Source organism: Empidonax traillii, unplaced genomic scaffold (genome assembly GCF_003031625.1).
Source record: "Empidonax traillii isolate 1590-97213 ecotype Southwest subspecies unplaced genomic scaffold, ASM303162v1 scaffold769:size436185, whole genome shotgun sequence".
NCBI lineage: Eukaryota > Metazoa > Chordata > Aves > Passeriformes > Tyrannidae > Empidonax > Empidonax traillii.
The window spans coordinates 156,566-180,020 of record NW_020955962.1 but is presented as its reverse complement, the minus strand read 5'-3'; the positions used below and the strand labels follow the sequence as shown (position 1 = coordinate 180,020).

The following is a 23,455-nucleotide window of genomic DNA, read 5'->3' as shown; positions in this document are numbered from 1 at the left end:
CTGCCGGAGATTTAGGGGGTCCCCGCGTGGCTCTGGGGGGGTCTCGGGTGGCTGCCGGGGCTCTCGGAGGGCTCCGGGGGTGCGAGCGCTGCTCGGACCCCGCGTGGGTCCCGCTGATGCTCCCGCGGTCCCGCTGCGGATCCGCGGAGGGCGAGGGGGGGAAACAAAAAGCCCTGACGGGTGGGAGGCAGAGCAGAAGCGGCCGCAGGTAGGGCTGTGGGTGGGTGGGCGGGCGGTCCCGTGCCCCCCTAGCCCGCTTGCAGCGTCGTGTGCCGCGAGGTTTTTTTTTGGTTTGTTTTTTCCACGCTTCTCGTTCTGGCAGAGACATCCGCTGCGAGCGGGGCGGGCTTGGAGGATCGCTGGAGCGGGCGGAGGAGCCTGGGGAAGCGGGATGTGACCGTGGGCTTCCAGAAATTCCTGGAGACTCGCAGGGACAGGTCAGTGAATCCTCAGAATGCAAGGAAGGCAGCACGGGGGCAAAGGGAAGTTTTCTTTACACGTGGTTGGAGGTTCTGTTTGGGTTTGCTGCCAGGTTACCCGTCTCTCCCGGTCGGCTCTAGTGGGAGCTTGAGCCGGCTGATGCTTCAGCAGCGGTACCTCAGTGTCATAATGTGGACATTCCAGAGATTACTGACTTCGGTGTGATATTCCAGGGTTTACTGACTTTGGCATGACTCGAGATTTTGGTGGTGAAATTCCTTAGCTGTTTGTGATAAACATTAGCTAACAGGCTAATTTGTCTTCCTGTGGATGGCAGCTTTAGGGGGAAGAGAAAGGCATTAGAATAAACTTAATATTTACGCTGGTGATGGCCAAACTTGGCGAGGTTGCTTGGATTAAAACAGAAAACAATAAACATCAGAAGGGAAATGTATCAGGAACAGCTTTGCTGGTCCTCCCCTAGACCTGTCAGAGCTCCTGAGCAGCGCAGGGAAAGGGGCCAGGCTCCAACCGTGTCCCACCCTGGCACTGCTCTGGTTCTAGCAGTGGTTCAAGCGAGCGGTGTTTGTACGTGCAACATGAGAATAACTCAAAATTTATAGAAATAGAACATGAGTAAGAACTTCAAAAGTACCCAAATGACCTGGGCACTGCAGTCATGCAGGCACTCCTGAAAAACGTGTACCAGCCTTTAAACCTTTTCTATTATTTGCCCCACCTGCAATTATTATTTTTTTTTTTCATTTTTAAATGTGTGATGCTACCTGGATTTTCTGGCATCATGCATCTACCACCCTTCTGCTCGTGGGGAGTGGCAGAGCCAGGAAAGCCAGACTGCCAGCCCTGTGCTGGGATTCCAGGCGGTGCCTAAAACTCTGGAACTTATTACCACAGAGCCATCGTGGAAGCCAAGAGCTCTTGGCTTATGGGATTTGGATGGGGGGGGGGGGGGGAATGAATTAAAAAAAAAAGGATTAGAAATTTGATATGGATAATGAGAATCTGCAGAATTAATAGCAAATTAAATGAGAGCTTTACGAGGGATATAAATCCCTTTCTTTCAGGGCATAAACCGATCTTGAGATTTAGGAGGAAACTTCTCCTTGTAGGGAGGTTTTGCTCGCACTGGCTGCTGGTGGGATATTCCCCTACAGCCTGTTACTGCCTGTGCAGGGATATCTGAGTGCTGTGTCTTCTTAGAGAGGCTCCAGTTAAAGTGCCTGACTCTCCGAGTGTTTCCCAACATCAGATTGTTGGGAAAGGCCCAAGGCACCTGGTTTTGTGCAGAACCTGCCTGAGGATAAGAGTAACGTCACCTGTGAACAAAGCAGTGGTTTCACAGGCTGTCATCTCTGTGCTAAGGTGGCCGTAGATGCCTCAACATCCTCCAGACAAACCCCAGCAGCATTTCCAGGGTGTACAGTCAGATTCTGCCAGCGCTGCATGGATGTATCCATGTTATCTCCGGGGTGGGAGAAGCTGAAATCACTGGACTGATCACTGAGCTAAAAAAATCCAGCCCTTGGTCTCTTTATCTCTGCCAAAGTCCCTCGGAAATGATGTTTAGCATAAACTCTTGGTAACCTTTTCCCCAAACTGTTTATCTCGCTGGAGCACTCAAGTGGCAGGGTTGGGGTGGGGGGAAGGGAGTGGTTTTGGTCTTTTATTCCCTGAGTTTTGTATCTCTGCTCTTCAGCTCCATATGGAGCTTAGGGTGATGGCTGGACTCTTGTGGCTGATGGCATTAGGACTGCATGCTCTTGAAAGTAAAAAGGAATAGCCTTAACTGCCCAGTTTTGGGCTAAAGCTGCACGTAGAAGCTTTGGTTAAAGTTTGAACCAACAAAGCTGGTCCTGAAAGCGTCGAATCCATTGTATGATGAAGTGATGGGGCAAAACCTGCTCTTTGAACACAGCTCTGTGGGCCAGCTCATGTGTCTTCTGGTAAAGCCTCTTTGGAAATACCTGTGAGCAGAGTTCCTGCATCACTGAAAATCTCAACCCAGGGCCCCTTGTGTTGGATCCACGAGAAGCTCTGAAGGCTTTTGCAAATGACTCCTGAGGAATGCAGGGAAGCAAAGGAAGACAGAGGTTGATGATCTGTAAAAGCAGTGTTTATTTGTGATATTTGTAATCCACTTTGGGCTTCCACGATTCTACATGGACAAAAAAAAAAAAAACAAAAAAAAAGGCCTGGGAAGTTTTGCCTGTGGTGCTTCCCTGACTCCTCCCTTTGCAAGGAGTTCTGTGGATGGGGATGTGGCAGAGAACTTCAGGGTTTGTGTGGACACTTCTGGCACTTGGTTTCATTTGAGCTGCCTGTGAGTCTGTCAGGGCTGGTCCCAGGCTGGAGCAGTGCTCAGAGCCTGCTTTTAAAGAACAAGAAAAAAACACAGAACAGACCTTCCAAAATAATCTGCTGATGGTCTCCCTCTCTATCTTTTTTTTTTTTTTTTCCCCCTTGGCTTTTCCTCCTCTGGCTTTACTCTCTTCACAATTTTACCCCACTTTTGTCAGGGTGGGATCATAGGGCCTTCCAGACAAGCTCTAAGTGGTGTGAGTAACATGTTTGTGTTTATCTTCCACCTTTCTCTACCTTGGAGCAGTTCACCCAAGGAGTGTCTTGTTGTGCTGATTGTTTTAGGTTTTCTTTAATGTGCATGTTGCTGCCTCCTTGTCTTGGCTGGGGCAACATCAAAGCAAAGCTCTTGACCGTTGGGTGAAAGTTGGGGAGGTTTGGGATGGACTCAAGGCTGGGAGGGAGCAGAGGAGAAAGGAGCTGCAGGCAGTGGTCAGGATGAGCAGGAGATGAAAGTGGTCAAGCCTTGTGCCTTGAGCAGTGAGAGACAGATGGGATGGAGACACAGATGCCCAGAGGAGTCCTGTCTGGTGAATCTCTGCTATTGTAAGTAATTCCATCAGATGATGGTGTGCTGTGGCTCCTGCAGGAAGTGAGGGCAGTCAGCCTAGGACAGCTATTCCTAACTAAACCCAACCTAGACAGCCAACCTGGGAAGTCTTGTGATCCCTCAGCTGTGCAGCTGAACCCGTGATGGAGGCTGAGAGTGGAGCAAGAGGGTCATGAGAGGCTTGTGAGCAGCCTGTCAGCAATTCTCAGTGCTGACCTGAGTTCTGAATGCTTGGTGTCAGAGTCATCAAAACTATCCATGTGAGGACAGGAACCCTCAGGCTCGGCTGAGAAAGGGGTTGGAGACCCTCATCCTTGCTTTTAATAAGCAGGGGGGGAAATTTTAAGGCTTTCTCTGCAAGGTGGTCGAGCAATGTGTGAGCTCGTAGCAGACTGTTTGTAAACATGGACTGCACAACACAAAGGAAATCTTGCACTCACCACAAACAGAGCGATAGGAAAACAGTAAACTAAAGGATTATTCATACATGTCCCTGTCCCAGTGCTTGTGTTGTTCAGTTAGAGCTAAGATGGGTTTTTATCCCTTGAAACCTGTTCTCCTCCTCGTGCTGCTGTTGCCCCTCACTGCTGGAAGGATCTGGGCCTGATCTTGTGTTTGGGAGCTGCTGATGTGTCCAACCCGCTGAGCTATCGAGCTGCTGGCTCAGAAAACAGAGCTGAGTGGAGCTATAAGGGCACCATTTCATTATTGTTGTTTGCATGCATGCTGTTCCTTGGAGGTCCTCTAATTTGTGCCCTTCCTCCTTGTTTTCATATCCTAAAATGTCAGTTCCTCTTGCAGTCCGAAAATATTTGCTTAACATTTCGCCAGCCTGCAGAAGAGGAGAACCAGACCCCCGTGAATATTGTCTGGCAAAATAAGGGCTGTGATGTAGGAATGTGGTTCAAATGGCTCCTTTGTCTCGGGGCTGGAGGCACTGGAACACACGCAGCAAGAAGCAGGTGCTTGATTTGCAGCTCTGAACCGTTTTTCTTCCTCCTCGTTGCTGCACATGAGCTAAAAGAGAGCGCTGTTAGCCCAGATCCCAAGGACCTGGCCCTGCCTTACAGCCAGGGAAACCTTGTTTGAGTAACACATGAAATCAGCCCCGATTTCAGAGCCAGCTTCTGGTGACTTGCAGATGAATTCTCATTAATTGCTGGGTTTGGAACGCTCAGAAGGCGTAAGGATGGCCTCTGGCAAAATAATGAGGTTTATTTGAAAATAGAAACTTAAAACAATGCTGGGCGCTGGGCTTGGTTTGTGAGGTGTGAAGTTTTTCCCCTTCAATCAAGGGAACAGAGGTCTTTTTCCCACCTTCTTTTGGGTGGGAGCTGAAGTTCTCTGTGGTGGTTTGTCTGCAGGAGCTGGGACTTCAAGAAAAACACAAATCTAATGAGTGCAGTGACTCAAATCCGTGCAGGTTGTCAGCGCTCAAAAGACATTAATGTTCTTGCAGAGCAGGCTGGAGCCAACTTCAGGAATAACGTGCACATAGTTGTGGATAACATCGAAATCTGGCCTTGGATTTTATGGGTTGAGACTTTGGGTGAAGTGGTGCGTGCAATGAAATCCATGGATCAAGCTTTCATCACCAGATGGAGGAGTGAATCCTGCTGGGATCTGACTTGGGGCACCAAAGAAACTGAGGTGGTGATCAAACCTCAACTGTGGTGCTATTCTGCCATCTCCTCCCAGCTGCCTGCTCCTAATTCAGGAGTAATGGGCAGGGCTGGCTCTTTGGTTGGACTGGAAGTGGCTGTGAGGGTCCTCTCTCCCTTCTCTGTCCTCTGCACAGACACCAAACCCCTCCACGTTCACTGGACCCTGTGAGCGAGGTCCCTGATGGTGATTTCGGTACCTTTTCCATCAGCAGCGCTCTGTCTGGGGATGTTGGGCTGGAGAAGCGTCTGCCTCTGCTCCAGGGTGTGTTTTGCTGCTCTCCTTCCCCCCTGCCCAGGGCTGTGGTGCCACATCACGTTGGAGAGGGGGTACCCGAAGTGTTTTGGTCACTGAGTGCGCTGTCAGTGCTCTCCCTGTTACCACTGTGCTACCTTGCCCTGGGTTCTGGAGTAAACTCGTAAATTCTCCCTTCAGAGCTGTGCAAGGAGAATAAAGGATTGTTGTGGCCACAGAGAGAGAGCTTCCTTGTAGGTCTGTGGCGGGAGGCACTTCATAAATACAAAGAGACGGAGCACAAAGGGACAAGGAGATGACAGTGGCTTCCAAGGCTGTGGTACCAGGTACTGGCTCGTGGCGTGACAGGGGAGGGCTTTGTGCAGCCACTGTTGCTGTTGGACTCCAGAGGTGCGTTTGGGAATGTTTATGACAAACGATTCCTGTGTGTGAGGGGCGGTGGGAGCAGCTGGAGCAGCGCTGGAACAAAAGGCTGCTGTGCTACAGCCAAGGCCGACTGAGCAATTAATGGGCCTGGAAGGGTGGCTTTTCATGAGAATTGACGAAAGCTGGGTTGGGGAGAGCGGCTGAATGTCGTCTGGAGAGGGGTCTGAGCGTGCATGTGAAAAGGAGAGCGCAGGAATTAGCGCAGGGGATAACTGGAGGGAGGGAAGGAAGGAAGGAAGGACTCTTCCCAGCTATTAAATCTTCGTGCCTGTGGATATTGTTTCAGGGGAAATTCTTGCAACCTCAGTGCTTGAGACCCGTCCATTCAGGCTGGACAAATCACTGGAGAATGTGCTGTTGGGAGCAGTCCTGCAGCAGCCCCGGGGAAGATGATTCAACAGGGCCTCTTTCAGCTTTGATTTCTGCCAACAGGCTGCGTTTGTGCTGCCCCCAGATCCTCCCATTCATCACTGTCTGTGGCCAATGCTGATAGCAGAGCAGGAGCCTTTTGGGCAAGAGCAGGGAGTGCTGGCTGTCCCTGGGCTAAGCCCTGGATCCAAGGCCAGTCAGCACATGCTGATGCATGGCCAGGATGGCCCAGGACAGTGCTGGGGATAAGCCCTTTCCCAGCCCTTCCTGGGCAAAGCCAGCTCTGTGGCTGCCAGAGGTGCCCTGGCTGTTTGCCCAAGGCAGCCCAGAGCATGTTACAGGAATATCAGAGGTCTTTCTGCTTCATTTGTAGCTCACTGAACTTTACTCCAGTAAATAATGGCAAGAGAGGGACCTGTGTGGAGAGAAAATCCTGCCTCTACTCAAATCTTCAATGCACAAACTTTCACTTTGCTGTTACAACAGACTTTCTCTGAGACTTTTTCAGCTCCCAGACCACCTTCCTGCCTGTCCTCCCTGACAGATGCAGTCTATGCTCTGTGCCAGCTTAAACCTGTGCCACAGAATCCCTGAGCATCCCTGCTCAGAGGGCTCTGCAACATCCAGGCAGCTTTGAACTTGAACCCCATGCTTAGTTACTAAAAATCTAATAACTTAGGGCTGATATTCTTTCCAGGGCTTGAAAAATAGAAGTGAGGTTCCTGTTTGTAAGGAGGCACGGGGTGGGGATTGAGTGGGGTGGCACAAATGCCTTGCTCTGGTCACCTCCTGTAGAAATGGCAGCTTTGAGCCTCGCTCTTTGAAAGGTGGAAAACTCCCCTTCCAGATATTCCATGCTGCTGTATTTTGTGGGAATGTTAAAGCCCTGTGTGCTCTGAGTCCGTAACACATTAAAGTGACAGTAAGAATGAGGAAAGGAGGTAAAAAAAAAAAAAAAGCTTTTTTAAGTTTCCCATAAAGACCTTCTGGTGAAACTTATCTGCCTTTCAAAAGTAAAATCTGATTGCTTCTTATCTTTGCAATTATCCAGACAATTTCAGGGAGAAATAAAATCACAGAACCCCACGTTTTCGGACCCAGGCCCCATGGCTGGTCTGTCGTGATAAGGGAAAGGCTCTCTGTGCTCCAGCAGTGATCTGAGGGCCCTCATTAACCCAGAGGAGTCGGGTGCAGGGAGAAGGCAGAGCTCGGGCAGCTTTTGCCGCCCCAGGCAGGTGAAAACTGCTGTTCTTGTAGCTTTGATCCGTGGACTGTGCCCTGAGAGCACCCCGGAAAATTCCAGTTGTTCCCTGCACACCTGTCCCGTTGGCAGAGGGGGCTGGCTGTGTGTTCAGGAGTTCTGGGAGGTCTCTGTGGAGATGCCAGCCCTGAGCAGGTGAAACGCTGTGAGATCACCCCCTGTGCCAGGCACAAGGTGCCTGGAGTGTGGCACAAACCAAACTCCAGCCAGAGGGGCCACTGGGAGGGTGGAAGTGGCCACTGCCAGCAGGGCAGGTGGCTGGGACAGCCACACCTTACAGCAGCTCTCAGCTGAACATATTTAAGGAGTTTTGCTTCATTCCCTCCCCCCTTTGCACCCTCCCACCATGGGGGGCTCTGCCTGTCCTACATCCATCCCTGCTGGGCAAACCCAACGTCCCCAGGAGGGGCTGATGTGACTGATGGGGGCTCTGCACCCACAGCTGTCTCAGGGCTATTCCTCACGCTGCAAAGGCTCTTTGTCTGGTTCAAAGCCATGACCTCATTTTTGCAGACAGAAAGCAGAGAGGGAGAAACCCACCAACCTGCCAGCGGAGGTCAGAGGGCTTTGCTGAGAGATATGTCAGCATCAAACTTCTCGGGCAGGGACACAAATAACTGGGACTGCAGACCAGAAAATTGCCATGAAAAAATGGACTAACCACCCTGTGATTATAAAAGAGCCCATTAGTTCTGTGTGTGTGTCCAGGACTCAAAAGTGTGTCCTTTGAGGAAGAGCACGAGGTCACGCTCCCAAAACTTTAAGCAGAAGGGGCTGTGTAAGTGTGTGCCTGGTTCTCTCTCTGTGTGGAGCTTGGGATGCTCTGCTCCTTTTTCCCAGGCACAAGCTTCTGGTAAAAATAAAAAAAAAAAAAAGGAAGCTTCGTGTTCAGTGTTGGGTGACAGCAGCTCCCACTGGGGTTAAATTTGTCAGCCTGTGGGGGTACAGCTTGGGGGATTTAACACCTCCCAGGGCTCAGCAGCTTGTTTCTGGCTTGCTCCTGCCCCATCCACGGGCGAGGGGCTGGATTTACAGTCTCAGGGGTCTGTGCCACCTGTGGCCTTTGCTCTGACCTCTCATACATCAGGGCTGTCCTCTCCACCCCAAGGCTGGTCCGGGAACTCAGCTGGCCCCATGACTGTCACAGCTTTCCACATAAGGGTGGAAATGATGAAGCTGTGGGCTGGGAGTCCTGGAGCTGCTTTGGAGCCAGGGTGTGCTGGAGCAGGAGGAGCTGAAGTTGGCTGTGCCTTGCTGAGGGGTCAGATGTCCCGTTGCACAGCCCCTGTGCTTTAGTTGGAAACAACAAGTTCCCGTTTCGCTTCCCGTTTTCCCAGCCCTGTGGACAGGCAATGCAAAGTGGACACAGCCAGGCAATAAGGGCTTCTGCCTCCCCATCTCTTCTCTGTTGCAGATGGGGAAATAACTCTTCTTTCACTCATCACTAGTGACGAGAACTCAGAGGTTGTGTGTCAGTGCTGAGGTGACCCATGTGTGACAGCCATGTGCGTGTTCTCTGTGTGCCCTGACATCCTTCCACCAGCACTGGTTTGCTCTTCTCTTTGCCAGTTCCAGGTTGTTGGGGTAAGTGCCTTGTGATCTGCTTTCCCTCTTTCACTCCCGGTGATCATTTTTTTCCTAGGGATTCCAGTAGTGCAAATCTATGAAATACTATGTGCTTGCTCAGGCAGGGCTGGTGGAGAGAGGACTTTATACCTCAAAATAAGGTGGTGATGACCAGCACAAAAGTTCCTGTGCAATTTAGGGGTCTGCAGAGGAAGGAAATGCGGATTCCGTGCAGGTATTCAGTGGATTTTGGTGACTCTGGTCTGCCTTTGGCTTGGCTGTGCCTGTGGGGACACTGGTGAGGATGCCCTGACCTTGGACAGTCCTGCTGTGTGTGGTGGGTGTTCTGCAGGGGTTTTGAAGGACTGTGCAGTCTCAGGGCTCTGGGGACAGTGTGGGTATGTGGGGTGACAGTGCTGCAGCCTGTGGACAGTGGCACTGCCAGACTCCAGCAGGATTCCCTGGCTAGAGAGGTTTGGATGCTCCTCCACCACTGCTGACCTTTGCAAGCCTCACCTCTGCTGAGGACGTGCCTGGGGGTCCCTCTGGGCACAGCAACCCCATCCCAGAGCCCTGGATCCCAGCTCAGCAGGGAAGGGTGGGCGACTGGGACGTGTTACTGGGCCGGCTGTGCCGCAGGATCCCGGGAATGGGGGAGACCAGAACCACCTGTTGGAGTTTCAGCCATGGGGAGGCCGCTGCCCTTTTTTCACAGCGTCCCTCTCTTTTTTTTTTTTCCTCGCTCCTCACTTCCCGATATTCCCTTTACAACCAGCCCATTGTGCTGTGGGCCACGGCAGCTGGGTGGAGTGTTTCAGGCTCAAGTGTAATTTCAGCGCCTTTAAAAGCCTTTGGAGGGCTTTTTTTTTTATCTTTTTTTTTTTTTTTTTTTCCTCCCTGAAGAGGACAGCAACGCCAACAAGGGATAATTTGATGGATTACTCTGTGGGGCTGAGGGGCTCTCCTTAATCCCCTTTGTGGGGCTGCTTGACGAGACGCGGAGCAGAAGCCCCCCAGCCCCAGGCAGAGAAAAGGCAGCTCAGCAGGGTGGGTTTTACACGCTGACATATAAATACAGGCCCTGGTCATGTGGTGCCGGATATAATCTGTGCCCGTTACCACGCTGCCGAGAAGGGGGCACCTGGAGGGGGCTTCCCCCCCCCCCCTTTTCCAGTTCAATTTACATTTTTATTCTTCTGCTAAAAAAAAAATAATAAACGGAGAAGAAAGGCTGGGACGGGGGAGAGGTCGGGTTGGATCAAATGCCGGGGTGATGGGCACAGTGTTTAAAAACACCAGAAACGAGCTCAAGTGAAAAGCAGAAGCAGATCATCTCATTTCCCCTCCCGCTCCAAAACGGGGGCTCCTCTCGTGAATAAAAGCGAGGGCTTGGGTTCATGCAGTAGCAAAACAAAGCTGTGGCTCTGATGTTAGAGCCAGCCAACCTTGTCTGGAGGTCTTGAGCTGTTTGCAGCAGACCTGACGCCGGCTCAGGAAAGCGTGACCGGAGGGAGTGAGGCTGTTGGGGCGGTTGCATTGTGTGTGTTTTGGAGCCCGTGAGGCCTCTGTGTGCTTAATGAAGTGTGGTAGGGAGATGCCAGTCCTGAGCAGGTGAAACGCTGGGAGATCACCCCCTGTGCCAGGCACAAGTCCCGCTGTGGTTCCTCCAGCCTAGTCTGGAGGTCCCTCTGCAGCTGAGCTCGGCTGTGGGGTGTTTATTGGGGCACTCAGCCCTTCAGCACATCAGAGCTGAACTGGACCCTCCAGTGCAGTTATTTTTGAGTGTCTGTGATGGAAACAGGGCTGAGCTACAGACCAGCAAGGTGGGAGTCAGCCTGTCAGCCTTGGATCTTGCTTGCTGCAGAAATCAGGGTGCCCAGCTCCCGTCTGTGCCCCATTGTTGTCCACGCTCCTACCATGGATCTCCCAGGCAGGATGAAGATTAGTGCTGCTGCCTGCCAAGCACATGGGAGTTAATGACACCCTCTGGCACCACTGGGCTCTTGTCTGTCCCTCTGAGAGCTCCAAAAGTGTCAGCGTGGCCTCTGCTGAGTCAGTGACCCCGTTAGTCAGACAGGCGGTTCCTGTTTGTGACAGGAGCGAAGGAGGAGGAGGAGGAGGACTGGCTGGAACTGGCCACTCTTTGCTGCTGTATCTTTCCTGTGGTCAAACAGTCAGGCATGGGAGCTAAGGCAGCCAAAGGCTGGGAGAGCCCTCCTGGCAGGAGCAATTCCTTTGCCAGAGGAAGCAGCAGGTTGGGGGGCAGGAGGTCGGTGGAGGCTGGGGCTGCTCTGCTGTCTGTGTGATGCTCGTGCTGTGGGATGAGGATAAGGCATCCATAGAGCTGTTGGCACACGGGATACCAGAGGTGGGAAGGGGGACAAAGCCCAGAAAGCATCCTCTCTGTGCTGTCAGTCCCCACGTGGAGATGGCAGTGAGCAGGCCAGGGACTCATCTGTGCCTCAAAAGGGCAGGGAGCAACAAAGGGTCTGAACAGCTCTGGCTTTCAGAGAGCCCTGAGAGCAGGATGATCCTGCTGTGGGTGCTGCAATGAAGAGAGTGCAGGGAAGCAGGAAAGAACCAACCCCCAGCTGTGACAAATTCAAGCGTCTCCCTTTGAACCAAATCGTGCAGGAGTCGGAGCTGTCACTGGGAACTGCCCCTCCCCTGTAGCATCTCCCATTTGTCCTGGATTAAAATATCCTGGCTGCTGGACACTGCCCCGTGGGGTGAGGGAGGGGATTTCAAGTGGACTGGGGTGCCCAGGTCTGCCTTGTTCTCCTCTGGGGGGATTTCTACCCGCTGCTGCTCTTCCCCTGAGCCAGGCTGGTATTAACGGAGCCCCCGAGCTCAAAGGAAATGCAGAGTTAATTCAGAGACTAAATAAATGCCCGTCCTCCCATCCCTGCTTTATGACCACTCCCCTCTCCCCGCACTGTGAATGGGGTCAAGGAGATTTGGGAGTGGAGGGGGGGAAGGGGAGAGGGTCAGGAGAGGTCAGGTGAGTTTTCCATTGCGTCCCGCTCGGCCCTGCCAGAGCTATTCTCCATGGTGGATTTCACATTCAGCGGCCCTGAATGGACACTGATAGCTGTGAAAGGCTCTGGCACTGCATGAACAGCCCTTCCCTGAGCACTCCCCCTTGTGCTCTCTCCCACCCTTTCTTCCAGAGGGCTTCCAGGGAGCGGGGAATTAATAACATTCATCAGGAGCCCCTTGGAAGGTTGGAAATGTGCTGGTGGGGTTAGAAATGGAAACCCAGTGGTTTTGCAGGACCTTTCGCCCTCCCCTCTCTCTGCTGCCCCTGGGGAATGGGTTTGTGCATCAAACCTGCCGTGCCAGGGGAAGGGAAGGTGAGGATCCATCCCTGTCACCTGGGAACTGCTGAGCTGAAGCTTTTCCTTTCCTAAGGCAAAGGTTCTCGTGGGGCAATTTGTTTTCTGTATAAGGGAGCCCTGACAGGTCAAAAATAGTTGATAATAGAACCATCAAATGGTTTGGGTTGGAAGGAGGGACCTTAAATCTCATCTTGTTCCACCCCCTGCCATGGGCAGGGACACCTCCTTTCTGTTTTGGTGCTTTTTTTGGTCGCCCCTGCTGTCCCCGTGGGTGGCAGGGAGCCCTCTCCTGCCTTTTGTCCAGCAATGCTCTGCTCTGCTCCTGCCCCTGGACCCGCCCTCCTACCTGGCTGCCAGGTGAACCAGCCTCTGCGAGTTGATCTGTTGTTTCTCTGCACAGAAAGGGAGGGAAAAGTTGGGTTTGCAAGCTGAAAAGTTAAACCAGAAACCCCGGGTTTGGAGATGTTTAATTTTCCTCGGGGAGGGAAAGGAAGAGCAGAGCAAGAGCATAAACAGCAGCAGCTGATGTCCCCATGGCACGACAGCTCGGAGAGCAGCTGTGGGAAAGCCCCACATGTGGCTCCCTTCTGCTTCTGAGTGCAGGAAACCTTCCACAGAAGGGCTCCTGTGTCCCTTTTGGGGGGTTGGATGTTGTCCTGGCCAGGGTGCTCAGCACTAGAAGCACAAATACTGTCCCTGTTGTAGAAGTTGAGGCCAAAGGGCAAGAAGTGCCTGCTGTCACGTGGACCAGACACCCCACATCTGACTGTGGAAGGTCTCCCCAAGGTGCCACATCCCACTGGGATGGACAGGGTGCTGCCAGCTCACCTGGGTGCCAGCTGGGAGAAGGTTTTGCCTGACTCCTTCCACGCCAGGGCAAAGCTACAGAGCCCCAAAGCCAAACCAGTCCTCCTGCATATTCCACTGGATAACTTGTCCTGGAAGGGATTAGATCAGTGGCTTAAGGGAAGTGCCTTGCAGCTGGGACTGGTACTTAGAGCCAGGCTGTGCTACCTGCAAAGCTGTGGGGAACATCTTGCTGGCATTCAAAAGAAAATAATAACAATGTCACGTCCTAAATCTCTGCTGGGTGTTGTGAAACACCAGATCAGCCAGGGAAGATGTTAACACCGGGACAGGGCTGTGGGCCAGGTTCAGGTGTGAGCCCAAGGCTGGGCTTTGCCTCTGGGCAGCTTTGGGGCAGCACTGAGCGAGCTGGGGGTTCTCAGGGGTGGTGCTGGCAGGCTGTGTTTGCTCTGTGTGAGGGGCCCAGAGTGCTTTGGTGCTGAGAACACACCTGTTATCAGCAGGCAGGGAGGGCCCTGAAACCAAAGCTGTGTCTGTCCCAGCTCGGTTCCACCTCTGCTCGCCTGCAAACTACTTAAGAAGCTTTTCCTGAATGCCGTGTTCCCGGGCTGGGCGCTGCAGGGATCCCCTGCCATCGTGGGGAGGAGGTGAGTCCGGGCTCTGTGAGCCTCCCAAATCTTCCTTTTTCATCGCCTGTCCTTACAGATCAACAGTTCAGGGGGTTTTTCTGTCTGCACTGGCGTTTCTTTCCAACTGAGCCAATCCATGTCTCTGTATTCTGTGAACAGAATTAAGAAGTAATTCGTAGGTATTGGGACAAAATGTAGATTAAACAGAGAAGTTCATCATCTGCTGCACCTGTATCTAGAACTGGGTTGCTGTTGACAACTTCTCATCTCTGGCTGGTGTTGCTTCTGGGTACGCTGGGATTTATTTTCTCCTTAAAGCCCTCTCAGGGTGTGGAGGGGGAAGAGACAGGTCTTTCCCTACCTACTGATAAGAAATTCTGCCTTTGCCTCCAAAGTGAAATTCTCAGGCAGTCGGGATGGACAGGTCCTGCTTCCTCCTCAGTGTTCGGGCTGTCAGAGCAGTAAGAGGGAAGAAAGAAATTTGTAATCCTTGTGTGTGTGTGTGTGACAGACAATCTTTTACTTGATGTTTGGGGTTTCTCTTGAGATAAATCCCCCTCTTTAAGCTCTCCAGACCCCACACTAGAGCAGGCAGTGGCTGTTACATCTCCCTTTGAGGTCTAACCCGGAGTGATGGTGGCTCAGTTAATTTTGCCTTGTGACTCTGCTTCCTCCAGTGAACAGCACCCAGGCTTGAGCTGCGGGGCTGCAGCTTAAATTCCTCCCCCAGGGCTGTGAGCCAGCTGGGCACCCAGCCCAGCCCAGACATCCTGTGTCTAACCCACATCTGAGCAAGGTGGTCGCTGCCCCCATCCCTCCCTTGCAGACCCAGCACACTGAAGTGATGCTCAGCATGGCTGGGGGCTCAGAGGGTTCCTTTGAAGCCACCTCTGGTGATTAAAGGAAAAAAAATGGTGCTGTTCCCCCTCTGTTTGCTATTTGACCTTGGGCAAAGCCGCTTAAACGTTCGCAGTTGTGAAAAGGGGGGATGTTCTGTGACAGTTGAGGTCTCGGTGAGCGTGTGGAGGGGGAAGGTGAAGGATCCCAGGAGGAAAATAATTGGTACTTATTGTGTGTAATTGGCAGCCTGACAACAGCTCCTGAGCTCTGGAGTGCTGCCTCTCCTCTGCAGCAGCAAGAGGTGGAGGGATGCCTAAACCTCATCCCCACACTGGCAGCTTCACCCAGCCACCCCCCATCTCCCCCCCGAGGGTTATCTGGCTGAGGGGAAGAAAGAAGTCACAGAAACTGTCCCATCTGTGTCTGTCCACTAACACCTGTGCAGGGATGGGGGTCGAACACATGCCCTGTGAAGTCAAGGGTCACTAATTAGCACCACACTGGGTGATAATGTGGAGTTTGATCCCTGTCCAGTGTAGCTGTGGCAGGGCTGTGGTCCAGCTGGTTCAAGCTGTTCACACCTCAAACTGTGGAATTGTCAAGGTTGGAGGAAACCTTTAAGATCATCAAATCCAACCATCTCCCGCATTCTGCTCAGCCCTCTGACGAGCAGCAGTTCCAGCTCTGCCAGGTCTGTCCCTCTCCCTTAGGGTGAGAAGTCAGAGCACATTAACCCTGAGAATTGGGCAACAGATCGTTTTACTCCTACATTAGTGTTTGTGAAGGAGCTTAATGTCTCACTGACCCCTTCTGCCTTTCCCAGAATAACCATGGACCACCTTCCCGAGGTGCTGTTAGCAAAGCAGCAGTTTGGTGGGCTGGGTGTTGGTAACCCTGGAGGATTCCTTTCCTTTGGGACTGACACAGTGGCAGGCTCACAACAGGTTACTGAGAGGCATCTGCTGCCTCCTGCTCAGCCCCTGTCCTGATCTGGTGGCCTCTCCCCTCTGAAGAAGCTGGAGAGAGGGAGCACGTTACAGGGCAAATAAATGACTCAGTCTAATGAGTAAGGTAATTGCCATTCACTGTTAGATGAGGCTAAAGTGGGTCAGGTTTGTTTGTGAAACTCCACGGAGGCACCATCTGTTCTCTGTGCCCCGTCTCGGGGGCTGGAGATGGGATTTGGGTGAAAGTGCTTCCCTGGGAGCCTGTGGGGCAGCACAGGAGATGCCCTGGTCATCAGGCAGGGGTGTGGGTCTCTGGGGATGACCCTGTGTGGCTGCAGGGAAGTGCCTGCAGCCCTGATCCTCAGAGGGGGCTCTTAATTGATTTCACTGGCAGAGGGGACCCCAAATCCTTTGTCTCTTTGCTACAACTGGCCAGCTCTAAGAGGAGGCAGGACAGGACACTGAGAGGTCATTTGACCTCCCTTAGCCCGGAGGCAGGATTGGATTTTCCCCAACCACGTCTGACAGGTGTGTTGTCTCACCTGTCACAAACCCTTGGAGAGAAACCTGGCACCGGTGTGGTTGGTGTCCTTTAACCCTGCCTCTGTCCCAGACCCTCCCATGCCTGCAAGCCCGTGGGGATGGGGACTGTCCCTTTCAGTGACGAGGTATCTGTGATTCCTGCTTTCAGCCCTCAACCCTGCTGTGTCTAACAACCTCTCTCTCCCCACAGCCCACAGCATGTGAGCAGCAGGGGAAGCCTGGAGCGGGATCCCTGCCTGCCCACGCCTGGACTCGACCCTGCTGGGGCCACATCTTGCACTGAGAGGAAGAGGAAGAGACAGTTCATCCACCCTTGCTAACAATGGGAAGCAGCGCTTCTCCAGAGAGCCGGGAAGGGAAGCTCCGGGGGCATCCCTGGGAGCGCTGCAGCCGGATGGACACAGCCCTGTGCCACTGAGGGGTCAGGGCAGCGTGGCTCGGGGGGCTGTGGGGGCAGCATGTTCTTCCAGAGCCGCAGGACCCAGCTGCTGCTGGTCAACTCGCTGACCTTCGGGCTGGAGGTGTGCCTGGCTGCAGGGATCACCTACGTGCCACCGCTGCTGCTGGAGGTGGGAGTGGAGGAGAAGTTCATGACCATGGTTTTGGGTAGGCAGTTTTTATCTCCTCTTCGAGGTGCTTGTTTCCCCTTGGAGCCTTGGAGGGCAGGGGTGAATACAGGCAGGTCTGTGCCTGGTGGTCGCAGGGCTACTCTTACATCCAGGGCAGCCTTGTGTCTGGAGGAGGGGGCTGCTGGAGGAGCCTCCCACGTTCCTGGAACACCCCAGGCTTTGCACAGTGTGTACAAACCAGTGTCCTCCAGATCTGTCTTCTTAACACCACCTCTTTCTCTTTCCCAGGGATAGGACCAGTCCTCGGCTTGGTTTTTGTCCCGCTGATCGGATCTGCCAGCGACCACTGGCACAGCAGCTACGGCCGGAGGAGACCTTTCATCTGGATGCTCTGCCTGGGGGTCCTGCTGAGCCTCTTCGTCATCCCCCACGCCAGCAGCCTGGCCAGCCTGTTTGCCCTCAACCCTCGCCCCCTGGAGATCGCCTTCCTCATCCTGGGCATCGGGCTGCTGGATTTCTGCGGCCAGGTGTGCTTCACCCCGCTGGAGGCCCTGCTCTCCGACCTCTTCCAGGAGCCGGAGCACTGCCGCCAGGCCTTCTCCATGTACGCCTTCATGATCAGCCTGGGGGGCTGCATCGGGTACCTGCTGCCAGCCATCGACTGGGGGGGCAGCTTCCTGGCCCCTTACCTGGGAGGGCAGGAGACCTGCCTCTTCAGCCTGCTCGCCCTCATCTTCCTCGGCTGTGTGCTGGCCACGCTCTTCGTCACGGAGGAGGAGGCGGCCGCCCAGGCGGACTCTCTGGATGGCCCGGCGCTGAAGGACTCGTCCCCCAAGCCCTCCCCTGCCTGCTGCCCGTGCCAGCTGTCCCGGGGGTCCTGCCTGCTGCGGGCCAGGCAGGCGCTGCGGGCCCTGAGGAACCTCTGCGCGGTGGTGCCGCGGCTGCACGGCCTCTACTGCCGCATCCCCCGCGTCATCCGCCGCCTCTTCGTGGCCGAGCTCTGCAGCTGGATGGCCCTCATGACCTTCATGCTGTTCTACACCGACTTTGTTGGGGAAGGGCTGTACCACGGCGTGCCCAGGGCCAAGCCGGGCACGGATGCCAGGCGGCACTATGATGAAGGTGAGAGGGGGACCGGCCGCTCCGAGGCTGCAGCGCCCGTTCCCTGGGACGAGAGGGTTTTTGTGGGAGCTCAGCTCTGCTGCTAATGCAAAAAAAAACCCAAAAAAAAAAAAGTTACAGGGAACATGGCTTTCTGCAGATGGGTCAGGAAAAAACATTCTCCTGTGGCCCCCGGAGTGTGGAGTGGAGGGCCAGGCTGGGAAACACCGCCTTGTTCTGTGAGCTCCCCAGCACAGAGTCAGATCTGGCAGGGCAGCCCTGGCCTGGGGCTGGATTGTTAAGTGGCAGAACGGTCTGGCAGGTTGTGCACTGAACAGGATGGATCCGGCTCTGCCTGCAAGCTGTGGTTGCTGCTGCCAGGTCCTTTCACTGCTCTTCCCTCCTTTCTAAACGAGCAGGAATGGTGCTCCCCATCCCCAGAAGAGCAGGGGTTGGAAAGCCAGGATGTTCTCTGTAGCAGTGAGGGGGGATTTGCTGCATCTCCCTTCCCTGCTGTTATGAGATCCCCATCTCCCAGCTGTACCTGGGGAGCCCTCAAGCAGCTCCCCCAGTTCTCAGCCCTCTCTCTCCAGTGCTTTAGTGCTGACCACAAGTTCTGGAGCTGCCACGTCCCCATCCCAGGGCACAGCTCACATCAGCACGTTACCTGCTCACTGGTGTTCCTGCTGTCCCACTTGGGCTGCTGTGTTGTGCCAGAGCCTTGACTGGCTGCCTAACCCTCCTTTTGCCCTCCCTAATCCAAATCTTTTATCCTGGGAGGCACCTTCCTGGCCCTCCTCTTGCAGCTGTATATCTTGCCCTCTGCAAGCACACTGCCTCTTTGTGCTGGGTGTCTGTTTAACTTACAGGGAGCTTAATTATTATTTAACACTTGCACTGTTTAGCTTCCAGCAGGTCAGCACTGCATTGTGCTGGCTGTCATAGAAACATGTGTTGAGTAATGATCCTCGCTCCAAAGAGTTAATGGTCTTAATTCCCTGAAATCTGATAGATCTTTGCAGAGGGTAAGGTCCGGGATTGCTACCGGATACTGCAGTGGTTTAGTGGATGTTATATACTTTGCCTTGGCTTGAGCACAGTTCCTCGCTCCTTTTGTTCTGCTGCTGCCTTTGGCATCAGATAACGACAGATCCTGGTTCATGAGCAGGTGACAGATGCTGGGGCAAGAGCAGGAAGGTGCAAACAATGACTTCCAAAGACAAGAGTGGCATTTGGATTCCCTGCAGTTAGACCGGGGTGCCCGGGAGGGAGCAGGGCTGGTGGAGGGGGCAGCAGCAGGCTGGGCTGGCTGAGCTGATGCTGCTCTGCTCCCTGCCCCAGCTGTCAGGCTGTGCCACGCTCTGTGTGCACTGTTTGGAGTTTGGAAGGGAAGGAGAGGGAAGGATTTCCCCAGGTGAAGCCCGGGCAGTGCCCGTCACCCCCTCTGCTTGCCTGCAGGTGTGCGGATGGGCAGCTTGGGCCTCTTCCTGCAGTGCATCACCTCCATCTTCTTCTCGACAATCATGGACCGGCTGGTGAAGCAGTTTGGGACTCGGGCAGTGTACCTGGCCAGCGTGGTGTTCTTCCCTGGGGCCGCCTTCGTCATGTGCCTGTCCCACAGCGTCACCGTGGTCACCATCTCCGCCGCCCTCACCGGCTTCACCTTCTCCGCGCTGCAGATCCTGCCCTACACCCTGGCATCCCTCTACCACCACGACAAGCAGGTAGGGATCTGCCCCACCTGTGGCCAGTCCAGCCCCTGGGAGAGAAGCACACGCCTGTATCCGAAGGTTTTCCACCCAGTCCCCAGGCTGTGCCTTCTCCGAAGGTTCATCTGAAATGGAGATGGGGGTTTAGCCTCTCCCTCCTTAGGGATCCCCTGCTCACCACAAGCATTATTCGTTTTTAGAAAGAGGGGAGTGGGTAAGATGGCAGGAATCAGCCAGGATGGATGTGCCAAAAGGGGTGTTCCCTGTTCCTCTTTGTCCTGCATATTTTTAGGGAAACTGGTTCAGGTTAGTTATCCCTGTGTGTCCATTCCTCAGCCAAGTCACATCTGTGACTCTGCCAGCCTGAGGTGCTACAAACCCCGAGAATTTTCAGCCCCTAGAGGTCCTGCTTTCCAATTTTTGTCCAGAGCTTCAAGATCAGTAAAATGACAACTGAGGTTCTTCCCACCCCCTTTGCTCCACGAAAAATAAACCCTGTGAAACTTGTGACACCAACACAAAGGCCTGTAACCCTGTCCCACAGATGTTATCCTTGTGGAGCAGTCCTAGGAGGTTCCTGAGTTGCACACTGGATTAATGGGAGTTTCTCTTGTGCTGTAAATGCAGAATTAATTTGTGGTTTGAGAGCAGCTCTTTCATCCCAGCAGCAGTGGTTGGCTGTGCAGTGGAATAAGTAGGAGTTGTTACCACAGGCATCCAGATGTTCACATTGAACAGATCCTCGGGACCAACCCATCCCAGTTGGCACCAGGCAGTAATGAGAGGGGATGAGGGAATGCTCAGCTTTGCAAAAGCTTCAGCTTGGCTGGGATCTCCCATGGACGAATTATCAGCGGAATGAAAACCAAACTTCCCAGGCTGGGAATGGGAAGGCCACATGCCCAACTGTTTGCCAAAGGCTCGACAGGGAAACACTGGGAGTACAATGAGTGAGGGGCACAGCTGGGGCTGGTCTCTCTGTTGCCATCCCTGGAAATTCCTCCTTCCTTTACCCACTCCTTTGAGCTGGGAGACCCCACAAGAAGTCCCTAAAAAGCCTTTTTCAGGAAATCCTCCATCTTCCCCATTCCTGTTCTTTTTTTTTTTTTTTCCTGCTGTTGGAGTCTGTCAGAATTTTGGTTTGGGGTGATTTAAAAGCCAAATTCTCACTAACCTCATTCCTGCATGTTCAAGTAATTTTCTCTAGATGCAAATTAATTCTCCGCCCTAGATATTCAAACACACCCCCCAAAACTCATATCCCTGAAGTTCTAGCCTGGATCAGTATAGAAACCAAGAAAATGCAGCCTAGGCCTTCAGGGCAGCCTCTGACATTCCCAGAGCAGATTCCTGGGAATGTCAGTGGGGCTGGAACTGTGAGGGACCTCCTGGCTTGGCTCACACAATGCCCTTCCTGTGCTGGGTTTTGAGTTGCTTTGAAGTTTGATGGCAATGGGAGGCCTGTGGGAGGATTTTTAGGCTCCAGAGAGATAAGTGACAGCCCATATTGATGCTTTTAAGTGTGCCAAGGCTGCTGAGAGCTTTGGGGTGACCTGCAGCAGAGCTGGGGTGCCCACATCCTGCATCAGCTCCCTCCTCTTGGTCCATGTCCAGGTCCCTCCTGCACAAGGGAGGGGAGTTCCCCTCTGAGCCTATACCGGGCACAGCTCTCTGCTCCCAAACAGGTGTTCTTTTTTTTCTGTTTCATTTGCTTTGTTTGTTCAATCTCCATGCAGATAATGGATTGACATGTCCTTGGTTATCTGCCCTACCCCCTGCAGACCAGGGGTTGTGCATAATTGCAAATACTCTGGAGTTTGAAAGCAGCATTTTCCCTGCCTGCACATGACTGCCCATGGTTTGCTGGTGAGCTTTTCCATCCAAATGCTCTGTGTGAATGCCCTGGAGCCAGCCATGCCCCAGAGATCTCACAGCTTGAGCAGAGCCAGGCAAAAAAAAGGGTGAGAAGAAAAAGATTTTGCTTCCCCCCCCCCCCCCGCCTCTTTTCCAGCTGCAGTGAGGAGGCTCAGGGTAGGCAGATGAAGCAACTCTTCAGCTCTGAGGTTTGTTGCAGAGCTGAGAAAAGAGCCCTTCCCTGAGTTGTGCCATCCCAGCTGGTGTCACTTTGAAGTGTCCCAGATGAGACTGGCCACTTGTCCAGGGCTCTGGATTGATCATCTGCCCTTTGGGCTCCTGTGCAGGGAGGGTTTGGGCTCCCAGCCACCCACTCTACAAACACTGCTGTTTGCACTGGAGTGGGCTGTGTGGCTCTGTGATATTCCAGAGTGGACTCTGGCCCTTCACTCCTGCCCTGCTTCAGGTCATCTCGGCACGGGGTGAGCCCAGATCCCCTTGGCACCCACCGAGGAGGTGACAACCAGCACGAACTGTCCCCAGGCTGGCTTTGGGCTGCAGCAGCAGCCTGCTGAGCCCCAGAGCTCCAGCACAGCAAAGGCCCCACTTGGCCGGGTTCCCCCGGTGAGTCAGGGCTGCTCTGAACCCCGTGCCAGTCGGAAAAAGCCATCCTGGCTCCTGGAGGCCACCTCGTGTGGGCCAGGCTCAGGCTGGCATTCCACCCAACACACACAGAGCCACCCTGGCTTTGCTGCCCGGCACAAAACCCAGGGTGGTCCCTCTGCCCCCCACCCCGCCCCATCCTCACGTGCCTCCCTCTTCTCCGCAGGTGTTTTTGCATAAATACAAGAGCAAAGAGGAGGAAGACGCAGCTCTACTGGACAAGAAATCAGCCTTCTCTAAAGGCCTCCTCTCCAGCCAGAAGCTGCCTTACCAGAATGGCCACGCTGGGAGCCTTTTCTCCTCCTCTTCCTCCTCTTCCTCCTCCTCCTCCTCACCTTCCTCCCCTCCCGCTGCCCCCAGCTCCGCTCTGTGCGTCAGCTCCTCCTGCGACGTCTCGCTCATGATGATGGTGGGAGAACCGGACCTGGCGGCCCCTGGCAGGGGGATCTGCCTGGACCTGGCCATCCTGGACAGCGCCTTCCTGCTCTCTCAGGTCGTGCCCTCCCTCTTCATGGGCTCCATCGTGCAGTTCACACAGTCGGTCACGGCCTACATGGTGTCGGCCGCCGGCTTCGGCCTGGTCGCCATTTACTTCGCAACCAAAGTTGTCTTCGACAAGAGCGACATGGCCAAGTACTCTGTGTGACGTGGTGGTGGTGGTGGGGGCCCTGCACGTGGTGTGAGAGGAGGCACGTGGTGCCCGCACGGCCGCTCGCGGGAAGCCTCGCGTGGCACCCGCTGTCCCCGCGCTGTCCCCGCGACCCTGGGGGGGAAACGTTCTGGGGGCAGGACAGGGCTAATCTCAGGTGTAAATATGAGCCATCAGGGAGCTGTGCTTTGGGTCAGCAGCGCTTTCCAGAGGTGCCTTTATCAGAAGGAGGGAGCGCGGCACAGGCAGCGCCAAAGGGGTTGTGCCGGGGAGAGGAAGGAGACTTTGCCTCTCATAACGGGTCGTGTCTGTGAGCAGGAGCAGCAGTTGGGTACGAGGAGGGGGTAAATCATTGCCCCTCCTGTTCTCCCCTCACAGCTGTATCCTTCTCCCCCTGCTTGTTGTGGTTTTACCCAACTTCTTGAGCAATACTCCTGCAAATGGGACAGTGGGAGGAGATTTCCTTGGGGAGGGGGGGAAGGGGGCGGAAAACCAGATGGGTGGTGAAGGTTTGGCCAGGGAGCCAAGGGGGTGCACTTGGGTGCACAAACACTTTTGTTCATCCCCACCTCAGCTCTGGCTGGGAGAAACCGTCCAGGAGAAAAGTTACTACGTCTTGTTTCAGAAAAACAAGTAACGTTCCACTAGGACCAGTTCCAAAAGGTGACTTACCTTTTACCTACGTACCAGGTTGCATCAGATAGAAAGGACTTCTGAGCTCTCTCTTTTTTTTTTTTTTTAATGATTGCTTTTAGCTTTCTTCACACAGTTCTCAGCAACTCTGACCTCTCACTCCTCACCTCAGTGCCTGGACCTGCCTCCTGCTTTCTCCTCTAACAGTTCAAGCCTGCTGTGACTCTTCCACACCTGGCCTCTAAAAGATAGTGCTGTACACAAGGGAAATACTCTCAGAGGGTT

The 23,455-nt window shown here is 53.9% G+C and overlaps 1 protein-coding gene across 2 annotated transcripts; it reads left to right on the top strand.

The window, feature by feature from the left end:
* The first annotated feature begins 320 nt into the window (after window positions 1-320).
* On the top strand, window positions 321-23,008 carry SLC45A3 (solute carrier family 45 member 3). 2 transcript variants are annotated; one of them, XM_027901286.1, is made up of 5 exons: window positions 321-437; window positions 16,183-16,598; window positions 16,850-17,683; window positions 19,121-19,386; window positions 22,055-23,008. In XM_027901286.1, the coding sequence occupies exons 2-5, from the start codon at window positions 16,451-16,453 to the stop codon at window positions 22,532-22,534; spliced, it is 1,728 nt and encodes a 575-aa protein (XP_027757087.1). In that variant the 5' UTR covers window positions 321-437; window positions 16,183-16,450; the 3' UTR covers window positions 22,535-23,008. The 2 variants fall into 2 exon arrangements, with proteins under 2 accessions (XP_027757087.1, XP_027757088.1); XM_027901287.1 differs by lacking the exon at window positions 321-437 and adding an exon at window positions 12,932-13,680.
* The last annotated feature ends 447 nt before the right edge of the window (window positions 23,009-23,455 follow it).

Coding starts and splice junctions, on each gene's coding strand:
- SLC45A3 (XM_027901286.1), top strand. CDS start 16,451: ATGTTCTTCCAGAGCCGCAGGACCCAGCTGCTGCTGGTCAACTCGCTG. Junction 17,684..19,120: donor CAGGCGGCACTATGATGAAG/GTGAGAGGGGGA, acceptor GCTTGCCTGCAG/GTGTGCGGATGGGCAGCTTG. Junction 19,387..22,054: donor TCTACCACCACGACAAGCAG/GTAGGGATCTGC, acceptor TCTTCTCCGCAG/GTGTTTTTGCATAAATACAA.